The 13054-nt window shown below is 39.8% G+C and overlaps 3 protein-coding genes across 7 annotated transcripts in view; 2 read left to right on the top strand and 1 right to left on the bottom strand.

Annotated features, from left to right (window-relative positions):
• The window catches only part of LOC139996097 (prohormone-1), a 61210-nt gene that overhangs the window by 36928 nt on the left and 11228 nt on the right, over positions 1–13054 (bottom strand). The window lies entirely within an intron of this gene.
• On the top strand, positions 36–4028 carry LOC139996089 (probable RNA-binding protein 19). 2 transcript variants are annotated; one of them, XM_072020164.1, is made up of 15 exons: positions 36–178; positions 290–494; positions 578–774; positions 857–1099; positions 1176–1446; positions 1534–1740; positions 1806–2000; positions 2080–2342; positions 2418–2553; positions 2623–2960; positions 3020–3222; positions 3304–3420; positions 3483–3588; positions 3664–3787; positions 3846–4028. In XM_072020164.1, the coding sequence occupies exons 1-15, from the start codon at positions 143–145 to the stop codon at positions 3917–3919; spliced, it is 2715 nt and encodes a 904-aa protein (XP_071876265.1). In that variant the 5' UTR covers positions 36–142; the 3' UTR covers positions 3920–4028. The 2 variants fall into 2 exon arrangements, with proteins under 2 accessions (XP_071876265.1, XP_071876264.1); XM_072020163.1 differs by having other exon boundaries at positions 2077–2342.
• The window catches only part of LOC139996086 (uncharacterized), a 21742-nt gene continuing 13515 nt past the window's right edge, over positions 4828–13054 (top strand). Inside the window, exons 1-2 of one of the 4 annotated variants that reach the window (XM_072020154.1) lie at positions 4828–5083; positions 10171–10231. In XM_072020154.1, coding sequence (XP_071876255.1) covers positions 5075–5083; positions 10171–10231 — 70 coding nt within the window. In that variant the 5' untranslated portion in view covers positions 4828–5074. The remainder of the gene's footprint in view (positions 5084–10170; positions 10232–13054) is intronic. The other 3 variants (XM_072020156.1, XM_072020157.1, XM_072020155.1) reach the window with 3 other exon arrangements.

Raw genomic sequence — 13054 nt, 5'->3', positions numbered from 1 at the left:
CAGGAATATGCACATGGCATAACATAACCTTTTTGGTCCTAACCTTCTTGAAATCCTAGAAACATAACCTCTATGAAAGGTACATGTGTAATTTATGTAAACATTCAATGTTCAGTAATAATTATAAATACATACATACAAAATGTCGCGATTAATAGTAAAAAATTTACCAAAAAATGTAAGTGACAATGTCTCACGACATCATATTAAATTATCATAATATTAAAATAAATAAAAGATTATAAATAAGAGATAAGTAAGAAAGTTAATTTGCGATGACGATTTATAGATTACGGATACAAAATTAAAGGAACTTTTCAGTGAAAAAGGTTTAATAACAGACGTACAATTAAAGTATACGAAGGATGGCAAATTTAGACGATTTGCTTTTGTTGGGCTTAAGACGGAAGAACAAGCTACAGCTGTCAAAGAATATTTTGATCAAACATGTATTGACACCTGCAAAATATCCATCGAACAGTGTGCAAGTTTAGGTATTTGTGAATCATTAATATATAATTATATTAAAAACAATGATGTGTATTTAATATTTACTCATATATATTGAGTTCTATAGGAGATTCTTCTAAACCCAGAGCATGGAGTAAATATGCGCCTGATAGTTCAAAGGGTAAGATTAATAATAAAGACTCTACCGAGATAACAGAAAACATAGCCCTGAACAAACAAACAGTAGACGAAAAGAAAGACAGTAATAAGAAAGATAAAAAAGAAGAAGGCGTAAAAAAGGAAATCAAAGAGGCATTGGAAAAGGTAGATATATAACTATAGTTTATTTTGCAGCTATATTTTTTAAATTTGGAAACTTAATTATCACATTCATTTGTATATATAGCATAAAGATGATCCTTTATTTATGGAATTTCTTGAAAGTCATGCAACAGATAAGGCTATATGGAAGAATGATACAATATTGACAGCTATTCAAATTAAAGAACATAGTGATAATGAGATCAATGATAGTAAATCTAGTGATCAGAATAATGATAAAGAGGACAGTAAGGAAGAAGAAGATGAGGAAGAAGAGAGAAAAGAGAAGGGGCAAAAGATTGCAGACAAAGTTATATCTGATTTAGAGGTAATTCTAAATGCGCACACTTTCTTCTACTTATGAGTTTTTCTGCATGTATTTATGTTTTTTCTGTCTTAAACAGTATATGGAATCCCTAAAAGGAAAAAAGGAGAATGTAGAAAAAAGGATTTCGAATGATAAGAGTAAATCTAAACATGGTTCTATAAAATTGTTTACTGTGAAACTTCGAGGATTAGCATATAATCACAAGAAGAAAAATATCAAACAATTTTTTCATCCACTGAAAGCAAAATCAATACGAATATCACCAAAAATTAAGGGTATTGCTTATGTTGGTTTCGAAACTGAACAGCAATTGAGGAAAGCATTGCTGAAAAACAAAAGTTTTTTAGGTATAAACGATATAGTTAACTGCAATTGGGAGCTTTTTTATTTTCCATCTTTTTTTTTACTTATATCTATTCTATCGTCCTTTTTAGATGGGAGACAAATATTTGTAACGAAATATGAAGCAAAAGAATATAATTCTGATGAAGCAGAAAGCAAAGACGAAAACGTTAGGTGGAAGAAACAATCAGAAGCGTTAAAAAGTGAAGAAAGCATCGCGGAATCTGGAAGAATGTTTATCCGAAATCTATCATATACAATAACCGAAGATAATATTCGACAGTTATTTGAAAAATATGGTAGATGACCGATTTTTATGCATAATACAATATTTACAATACTAATATCACGATCTTTTATATAGGTCCTCTGAGTGAAGTTAACTTACCTATCGATCGCACAACCAGAAAACCAAAAGGTTTTGGTACAATAACATTTTTAATGGCCGAGCACGCGGTTAAAGCATACAGTGAATTAGACGGTTCGATTTTAGACGGAAGAATGTTACATGTTCTTCCAGCTAAAGCGAAATCCGATCCTATGGAAGAACTTAACGAAAGTGAGAATAAATCGTATATAATTCTATCGTCCAATTTATTCGAACAATTGCAGTACGTATAACTTCTATGTTACAGAAGGATTAACTTACAAGCAGAAGAAAGAACTGAAAGCTAAAATAGCTGCGGGATCATCGCACAATTGGAATACTCTTTTCCTTGGTCAAAATGCTGTAGCAGACACTATAGCTACTACTTATAATACAACGAAGGAAAAAGTGCTTGAAGATGGGTCAAAGGGTTTAAGTGCCGCTGTTAAGTTGGCATTGGGAGAAACACAATTAGTTCAGGATTCCAAGAAATTTTTGGAGGAAAACGGAGTTTGTTTAGATGCATTCAATCAAGTAAGTATTATCATATATAATATAACCGAAAATAAAAAATGACAATCGAATAATTTGATTGATACATTTTCTCAGCCACCGAATAAACGATCGAAAACTGTGATACTGGTAAAAAATTTACCTGCTGCATCGCCGGCACAGGAAATTCGACAATTATTTGCACGATATGGTGAATTGGGGAGATTTGTAATGCCACCCTCAGGAATTACTGGTATGGTTTTTATTAGTATCATTATGTGTATCATTATCAACGACGAGTTATCGTGTAATGTTTGTTTAGCTTTGGTGGAATTCTTGGAACCTTCTGAGGCACGAAAAGCATTTACACAATTGGCATATACCAAATATAAACATCTACCACTTTATCTTGAATGGGCTCCTGACAATAGTTTTACTACCCCTCCTCCTGCGGGAAGAAACAAAGCCACAGAAGTTGGGGCAAACGATAAAAAGGACATTAAAAAAGTTGACAAACAGGCAGAGGAATTTTCAGAAAGTATAAACGGTACAAATAAGGCTAATAAAGAAGAAAGCGAAGATGAGGATGAACCTGAAGAAGAAACGACTCTCTTCGTAAAGAATATTAATTTCGCAACTACGGAAGAGCAGCTAAAAACGGTAAATAATTTAATATTGCATTTTTTCTATTATTCGATGGATAATGTATTGTTTTGTAGTATTTTGGCAAATGCGGTGCTCTTCATTATGTCTCGATAGCAACAAAGAAGGATCCAAAAAATCCTGGCGCTAAACTGTCGATGGGTTATGGATTCGTTAGATATAAAAGAAAAGTAGACGCGGATCGAGCATTAAAAGTCTTACAAATGACAGTGCTAGAGGGAAAAACTATAGAACTCAAACGTTCTGAACGAACACTAACGTATGTCTATAAATTTCCTACCAGTTCTGTTACAACATTTGCAACTCTAATAAACATTTTCTTTCATTGGAATAATTGCAGAACTGATTTAAAGAGCGTAAAGAAGACATCAAATGTAACGGCTCAAACAGGCACGAAAATTTTAATAAGAAACGTACCATTCCAGGCGACGATTGAGGAAATAACTGAACTATTCAAGTATGTATTTTATTTATTCTAACTTAGGCACGATTTTTATGTCTTCTTTACTAAAATGCCAGAGCGTTCGGAGAGTTGAAAGCGGTGCGACTGCCAAAAAAATTGGTTGGTGTTGAAAAGCACAGAGGATTCGCCTTCGTAGAGTATTACACAAAAAGCGAAGCCAAGGTATTCAAAAAATTAATACAATCTTTTATCATTAAATTAACGATCGGTATTTCATGCTCTTTATTTTGTTAATAGAAAGCGTTTAAAGCGTTGTGTCAAAGTACTCACTTGTACGGTCGAAGACTGGTCTTGGAATGGGCTCAAACCGAAGAAGGCGTGGAAGAAGTTAGGAAGCGAACCGCTAAACACTTTTATCAAGGTAAGTACGTTATGATTCGTTTTTACAGTGCGCGTGTCAATAAATTATTCTTTGACAGATCAACCGGTTCAGAAGAGCAAAAAGGCGACGCTAAATCCGGAAGACGTTGGTTTGGAAGATGCCTTATTATAAGTTACTTATAATACATAAAGATAATTTATTATGAGTTAAATTGTTTCTCAGATTTTGTACATAGCATTGACCGAGGAAACAAAGAAATAAATTCACGAAGTACACGTGACTCGCAGAGTGTATTTCCTTTCAATAGCTGGCAGTGATTCAAATCGATCGAGAGTTAAAAAATTCTCTTCGACTCGTAAAAGCGTGCACATTATTAACCTTCGCGTCACGTTGGAACTTTTTCTCGTCTTACTTTTCTCGAAAATACTTTGAATTTCTACCAGTAACATGCCACTGGTGACGCATCGTACTACGCGTACTAATTCTATGTATTTGGGTTTTAATACTGTTGAATTGGTTTCATGTGCCAGTGGATATCGCCTAGTTGATATTAATCTTCGACCCACGTTCCAGCTCGATTTAGTTGCAGTTTCGAAGACGGTTCGCAACTACAATTCTAGATCAAAACGTTTTATTGTATCGTAACTTTTAAACAACCTGTACATTCGCTTCCCAAAGCATAATCCTCTTTTAATTCGTTAATACGTTCTGATGTCACCTGGATAGTAATTTTGCGGTGAAATTTACGATTGTCGTACTCAGTGAATAAGGAGAATTTGCATAGAAAAAAAATCGAGAAGATTTATAGACTAATTTGAGAAAGTTGGAAAAAAGTGAGGCGTGTCAAAAAATTTAAATCAACTCTAGGACGTTTGTGCCGTAAACAAATTGGATAAAAAACGGGCGAAGATACCAGTGCTTTTGATATATCAGTATTAAAAGAAGCGAACTCGCAGAGGATTCGGGAGAAGGTGGAAGGGAAGAAATGTTTTCCTTTCACCTCTGTTAGAAGGAGTGGCAGGAATGGTTCGAGAGGCTTGGGGAGTCTCGCGGTAGAGGTGGAAACGACCCATGAAAGTAACAGTGCCTTCTCCACCTTCTGCTCAACACTTAGTCTCGTACTCCTTGCCCTGGAGAACGGTGCACGCGATTCTTTCAGTGTCCTTCGGTGTCGTCGTACAGGTACAAGGTCGCGAGTGCACCGGAAACGTGTGCACGGGGAATCGAGAAGTCGAGTCTATGCAAGCATAGTGCGCGATGTGCTCGACCTGAAGAGGTTCCAACGAAGACAATCGACAACCGGGGATCGATAATCAAACAACGAAAATGGATTGGGTAAGATCAGATGCTCCAGCTAATTTTGTTCTTTTTACAAAAACGCAGTTAACATCGAATTAAGTATAAGGATTGGCACACAGACGCAAGATTCTGTAAAGATTCTCTAGTCATCTTAAGCAGGTGATAATACTAACACCTTTATCGATCTTTTCCTTTGGTAAAAAGTTCGTTAAAATTTTCTATGAGAAAAGACAGGTCTCTTTGAAAAGCCGCTCGACAAATTTAGGTAAAAGATTCCACAAGTAACGGTAGCATAGCACTAAGGAACTTTCTCGTTCCGAGAATGAATGATAATCATGACGTAAAAAAATATCGTGTGAGTGGTTCGACGTTCATCTTCCTATGGCTTTTCGGTCTAGGTTGACCCGATTCTCATCCACGTTTCGACGGTTCGCTGTTTCAAGTTAATAGGCAACGTAGGGTGTTCTCTTACAAGGAGATAAATCGATAATCAAGAAATATGACTTGGACGTGAGAACTCGGTGCATCAAAAATAAACTTGCGGCACCGCAAAACTTCTTTAGGTCGTTGATCGATATCACTTTCTCCATACTCTTTATTCAGTGAATTATGACTGGTGCTAAACGTTAGTTTCTCCGAGGAAGAAAACAGCCTAGACCGTTGAAAGAAAGATGAGATAGAGTAGAACGTAGGATCCTGGGGCAATTGTAGCATCATCGGACGAAATCCTCATAGAGCGACGCCGCGCGTTTTCAAAGTTAGGGCTGGGCTGACCGGATTGTTCGAGGGCGAGATCTACATGCATATCAAATACTTGAGAACGATCGTCGGCTTCCTGCCGGTAGAGGAGGGAGAGGAAATCTACCGGTTATTCGAGCCATACCACTGCCTTCAACTGCACACTTCACTTTAAGCCGCCGCGACAAGCAAAGAAGGAGCGAATGCATGTAGCAATTCGAGATTGCAAAACAGTCGAGGTCGTAACAGTTCTCTTTACCCGCTTTATCCAAACCAACCTCCTACCATTCTATCTACTTGCTCCGAAAATATCATTTTACATAGATGCGTAAGTACTTAGATACCACCTTCTTTTGATCAGAATCGTGCTACTTTCTCGCCTATGGCAGAAAATAAACGTAGCATGTCCAAGCATCGAGATGAAAAAACAGTTACGCGCGTCCTTGGAAGAGTGATCCATCGCGAATAGGGCCGATCTAAGATTTCTGTAACGTTTACGCAACGTGAAATTCGAAATGCTGCAGGCATTTTTCAAGAACCATTAACTAAACCATAGACGGAATCAATCGGAAATAATTGTGCAATCGGTTGACGCAATCAAATGTAAAATGTATAATCTATTCCGTTTAATTAAACGTTATCGCTTTCATATCGTAAGGGAAATCATAGAACGATGGCTAATAAAGCTTAGACGAACTTTTCTTATTTGAAGTAGCTTATAACGTCCTTGGAAAAAATGTAGGCAAAGGAATGTTTCGTTCGCTTACGGACGAACGGACGGAGAAAGCAGACAGTGGACGAAGACTAAAAGCGAGAGAAGAGAAGAAAAGAACGAAAAAAGTACTTGGAGCGTGCAAGGAAGGCCATCTGCTGACCTTTCAGAGACTCGTTCAGCGATCTTTCTTTTCCTTTTAGTCGTCAATTATGACCTGCCTCTTTACGGCAGAAAGTAAGCTTTTTTCATCGATAAAGAAATTAAAAAAGTCATGGACACATTTCACGTTAAATCGGGCATACGATTTTATGATCTTGTTCCGATTTGCATTTTCGATCTCTCCTAACGACTCTAACCGGATTCCACGGACCCCGCATAATTTTTCCATGTTTTACGGTCGATTTCTTGCGATTGTAAAATACAGAAAAAGAACGAAGCCAGAAATCGCCGGACCGAATGCGGAACTGGAAATAGTGAAACGAAAGGAAAAACGTAAATGAATAAAGTAAAGAACGAGGACCACCGGGCTCCATTATGTTGCGAATCGTCGGGATTCCCTCTGGTAATTAAGAACGATAAAGAAGATTTAATTAAGGGTACGATCGTACTATTAGTTTCCTAGTAAACAGAGCGAGAGTCCGGTGCCTCGAAGCGAATTCCGTGGAAAGTAAAAGTGACCAAACCACGCTAGATTTATCCGCCAGAGACAGATCGACTCGACTCGGCTTTACTTTCGACTACATGTTCCATAGGGATGTGAAACAATAAATTACTCTTTCGTTTAAGGCTAACCGATTTCAACTTGGATTTTCAAAACCCAACAAGTAGTCTGCAGTTTAGAAACGGATGCAACTCGATGCAATTTCCATTATAGCTGATCCCGATCTTCAATTACCAATTGATCGACGTTAAGCGAATCCACGGTTACCATTCTTTCTCAAGATTACTCATAATTGAATCTTACCAAACGATCGTTGTTTCTCCGTGCGATTCGCGATTGCGGCGATAATTGGAAATCTCAGAAACAGAAGGGTATCGGAGCTGTAACCGAACGAAAATTTCATCACGATATGAGAAACGATATGGAATGCAGGATTAAAAATAATTAAATTAATCGAGTCATTGAACATGGCAGCCCTCGTTACAATGTCACACGAATCGTCCGGTAACCTTTGCAACTTGTTTACAGCTACCGGTGCTAGATTCTGGATCTTCAAGGTTACGATAAAATTAACTATCTCTCATTTCGTTCTTTCGTCCCTGCGTGCCTGGAATATCGAAAGATCCTCGCGAGCGTGTTTGGCTTTCGACCTTTGTTTCGCTCGATACGAACGTCGTTGACACTTATTTTCTCAACGTGCCTGTTTTCCTAAACTTAGAAGATGGAATTCCCCATCTGTCGGACGAAATATTTCGAGAAGCTTAGCCTTCTACTTTTACTCGTAGAGCAACGCACGAGAATCCCGGTTCTAAATCTAAACTGACGCGACTCGTTCTACATAATACACGTATCGATTGATTCTCTGGAAAGGTCTCGGTGTTGAGTCATCGACAACAAGTAACGGAATTAAAGCGAAGGGTGAAGTCATCGAAATCGTCTGGACGTCAACGAGCCGTTCAAATGTCACAGGAACTCGAAGCGTGTCCAGTGGCGGTCGCACGGATCGAATGTAAATAAGTTGCTCGTTTGACGATTCGTCGCCAGTTCCATCCAAATAATCGGTTCCGATTGAAACGGTTGTGTAACTTGAACCTCGATAATTGCCACATATTACAGGGTATCGATCGGTGACCGAATCGATGTAACTTTTGGTCCAAGTAACGCGTTCCTGTCTTTCCTGTATCGATAATTCCTATTACCCGCTGCTTTCACATCGAGTAATAGTCTTTCTTTTCGCATGAGGAATCGAAAGTACCTACGATCGACATTTCCTGGTAAAAACAATCAAAACTTGCGAATCATCTATGATCGATAAAGTTCGAATTCAGGTCTTTACGGCTATTGCGGGCATTGAAATCACCGGACGGCACCTGCAGTCTCTTTGCTAAATCTTTGGATAGGTACGAACAGAATCTTGGAATTCAACGAATAACGTTCAAATGTAATTACGCTTTCACTTCTAAACAACCAGTTGAAATATCTACATTTTCAAAGTTTGCACAGCGATAACTGATACCAGTCGGAGCTTCCGTGACGATCGGAATCACCGAAATCCTCGTGAATATTTTCGTTCCGGTTATGAAACTTCCCGAATGGAACTCGTCAGTGGAGCAGGTGGTTTTCACGCGTTGCACACCGTATCGTTTGCAGTCGCTAGCCAGAACAATTTCCCGGTTGAAGCGCGCTTGTAGAGCTACGAGTCTGCCGTTCTCGTAGAAAGTTATTTGACATTTAGATAGGTCCGCGGGGAATTTTCGACTCACCCACGTCCATGTCAGCGTGCGGCTATACATACAATTTATTCAATCGCGACCGTTTTCTCTTTGCCACGCGATGTTCCGATTTTTAAACCTTCCAACGAGAAATCAAAAATTCTTCTCTTTATTCTCCTTCTCTTTATGGTGCTTGTAAACGATCTGCTTGTCTCGAAAAACGATAATAACTTGGCGTTACTCCGTTGAAACGAAGAAGCAGAAAAATCGGGCGCACCCCTGTCGATCGTAGTTGTGGAATGCGCGATCAACGACGATCGTTTCGAGCCTTCTCAGCTTCTTCTCCCGGCCGTGCTAATTATTGTTCTATCGTTAGGAATGACGTTACGACGTAACGTTAACGTAACGCGCTCGCTGGCCGAAACGTACGAGAAAGTGGTCGCGGAACGATGTTCTTTCTTCTTGCTTTCTCTTTACGCACTCGTTACGCAACGAGGAGTGGCTCGTTGGGTGTCACGGTCCTGTTCTATTTGCCGGATACGTCGATTTATCCTCGAGGTCTTCGATATAATCGGAATCTCCGCTGTATATTGGCAGGTGCGCTGCTCGCCAACGCGACTCCATAACGACCGCCGTTCATCGATCGATCGCTTCTCTTTCCACGGTTAAAACGTTATCCTTAGTATCTTAGTCGACGTGGGAGTTTTTAATATAGAGCGCACAAATCGCCCGATCTACTTCTAATACCACAATTCGAAACGGAGATCGATCGTAGAGATAGATAGGATGAAAGTTTATAGCGAGTCTTTAACGCTACGATGATTAACACACTGTAGCCGCGGGCTACGTCGAATAGCGTGTCTACTTATTCTGTTGATAAGCACATCTACTTATTTCGTTAATTTCGACGGGCTATGCTTTTATCGCGTCACGATTTTTACTATCATATTAAGAGCCTTCTTATGATAAACTTACGCAAAATGTTAATTTCGTCCGTGATTTCGTGTAGAAAAATATGAAAATTTCAGACGCTGCTTATTCTCGCTTATGCGTAGAGAATATTAATAATCATATTATTATTATTAAACGAAAGAAGACTGATTCTTGCACGTACGCATCGTGTTTACTCTAGGCGTAGATGAAGATAGGTAAGTACGCGGTCAGTTTCACCGTAACGCGCGTCATTCACGCTAACTGACCACGAAGCCATTTACACGCAGATACAGTTAATTATTCGTGCTCCGTAGACACATCGAATAACGAATTATTAATGCGCCGCATCGCTTTTCCGTTACAGGAGAACCGAACAGTGTCGCTGCTACTTTGCTTAAGCATTCTGCTTGCGACGATTCACAACGGTGAGTATCTCCGAACGGAACTTGCACTTGGACAAGTAGTTTCGTGTCTCCGAGTCGATGGTGGAAGGCGAGACGTGCGATAGCTAAATTCCAGGTTGACTTATAATTTTCCGCGAGTTGAGAAACAGCCCGCGAATCGACACTACGAGTTTATCCTATAAGAGTGATTAATTAGTAACGATAATTATCGTCGCGATCTTTTGATCTATCGTTACGAACGAACGACTGAAAGACTATGATACAGTAAGAATAGAACTTGCGCTTGTTCCTGTCAAAATAAAAAATTGGGTCGACAAGGTTGGAACGACGAATAGCCCATTTACTTTGTGACCGAGTCTCTGATCTCTCTCCTGTAATTTCTCTAGCATAACCGGTGCAGCACGTGGGGATCGGTGCACGCACGCGGGTACAGTTTCACTGAACTCGCCAGATCTCGACCAGTGAAACGTATGCACCTTCTCGGAGAAAACGATCGAAGCAAAAACGGGGCCTCATTCGAGGTGTAGTCGATATGTATAGGGAAAGAGGCGATAAACCTCCAAAGTATGAACATTGTAAGCATAAAACCGTCGGGATATTTAATGCGGTCGTTCTCGCCATATTTCTACCCCGTGTTTCGTAATCGATACTTTTAAATCGTAATCGATACTGCTAAAGTGATCGCCATTTCTAAGAAAACTCTACATCTGGTCTTCGGTTTTCTCAAGCGCTGAGGCCATCGACAGCGCATAGACAAAAGAATTCTTTTAGTCTCAGGGTAACATTGCTAGTGTCACGTCGGAGACACAAAAGATCGCGAAATTAACGGATCGCCGGTGATCTCCTCGCGTCGCGGTTCGAACGAAATGATTCTTTCACGAATAGGGTGAAGAAAATAGAACTTTGTATGCGACAATGAGATTTATTGCAGAAATCCAACAGAGTGACGGTTACAACAGCGCGGTTCGGAATATTAGAACAGACCGCTTCGAGATGCTACGACGGACTGTTTTAGCGCTGGTTTAGGAAGGTCCTTCTACCGAGGGTCTAGTCCCTTTGGAGGAGCCTTTTTAGTTATTGTTTCAACAGATGTGGCATGCAGGGTGTTTGGTCTATCTGCTTACTGAGCGGATGGTCTTCTTGAGTGTGTGACACTAGCGTGCGGACCAGCTTACATTGTATTCCACACTTTGTACTTTAATATTCACAATATATATATACTTACAATACCTTACAATTTACCCACGCGTTTCTCTGATTCCACATGCATCAAATAACCTTAACAGATACGATAATCGTTGCCCGATTTGTAGGAAAAAGCTTATAGTCGACGTGACGGATCATTTTGATAAAGAAATACGACAAGGATACGATCGCGATCTATCGCGTACGTATATCGCGTATTACGGTGAAACTCCATTTATCTGATGTTGTCGGTAGACAAACAGTTTACACAATTAGAATTCATATGATAGCAACTCATCAATTTTCCTGCTATTATTGTTCGTTCAGGTAATAGAAACTCGTGTTCGTATAAACGAATTCAATCGGTAAACGTTCACTTAATCGGGCATTAACGAAAATCTCGTTGCGATAAACGAAGATGTACTACTATATTCCAATGGAAGAAAGAACACTCGCAAAATTCCTCGCGTCGCGAGATTGCCAATGCTACTTCGCACAGCTATAGAACGTAACGTAGTTTCTAACGACGAGATCAACTGCTTCGGATCATTAAGTATACCGGACACTGTACGTATCCTGTAGATCTAACGACCATTAACTTCTTTTCGATCGTAGGACGTCGTACTTAGGCGACGATGCTCGTTCAAGCATCGATAATCGGGATCAGAAATAAGAAACAGAGCGTTTTAGCGGTCTCGGTAGCAGGTAGACAGCGTGTTTGATACAGTTGCGGTAGGAATTCCAGATTTGCGGGTAACACCGCCGTGTCTCGAGCCTCTTACCGATATTATCTCCGGTATTATGCGCCGCGCTTAACTCCATTACCGTCTCTGTAACGTTCGTATAACGCGAAACTATCGCCAGCGTGCAGGAATGAAACAGAATCTCGGACGCTTTCTGTATCGCTGTCGATCTTTGCTCCGGGTCTAGTTCCTATTCACTGCTCGATTATCATTATCCTGTCAGTCGTGACACAAACACGAATGCAAGCACAATTCCGCTTTGTGCGAAACGTGCGAATCGAGGAAAACGATCGTGGAAACTATACGAAACTTTACTTCTACTTACGTATTGCTAGTATATTGCTAGTGAAAATCGAAAACGAAAACAAACTTTCCAATTCGGTGTATAGAATTTCATGTTAGAAAACTGCTGGTAATAACCGAAGACCGGTAGCGACTGAAATGCAGTTGAACAGTGTGTTATCAGTGATCGATGGAAGAAAATCATTGACCGAGTTGACGAGTCTCTATGCCATGTGGGTGGTCAGGGTCAGGTACGATCTTGATTCTGGTCTCGATTTTTACATTCTTTCTGGACGGCCTCGATTCGTGCGCGATCAGTGAAAGCATCGAGGATAATTCCCGATCGAAAGCGAGTACCGACAACGGTTCGTCAAGGCGACTGCAAATCGGGTTATCAATGAAGGAAACGTGTGAAAATAAAAGAGAAATCGCGACGTACCAGTCGCTGTGTTTCTCACTAACTATCTACGAATATATACGTGTAATCCTAAATTACGAACACGATGTGCGATCACTGATGACCGGTTTTGACATATTTCCGGTATAATGTAAGTACTTGTGCATAAGCATTAACGAACAATTTGCGATTATCGGCAAACCGGCACTGTTATCCGACGTCGGTAATTTTCTCCTC

This window comes from Bombus fervidus, chromosome 17 (assembly GCF_041682495.2).
Source record: "Bombus fervidus isolate BK054 chromosome 17, iyBomFerv1, whole genome shotgun sequence".
In the NCBI taxonomy this organism is placed as follows: domain Eukaryota; kingdom Metazoa; phylum Arthropoda; class Insecta; order Hymenoptera; family Apidae; genus Bombus; species Bombus fervidus.
This window is presented reverse-complemented; position numbering and strand designations above follow the sequence as displayed.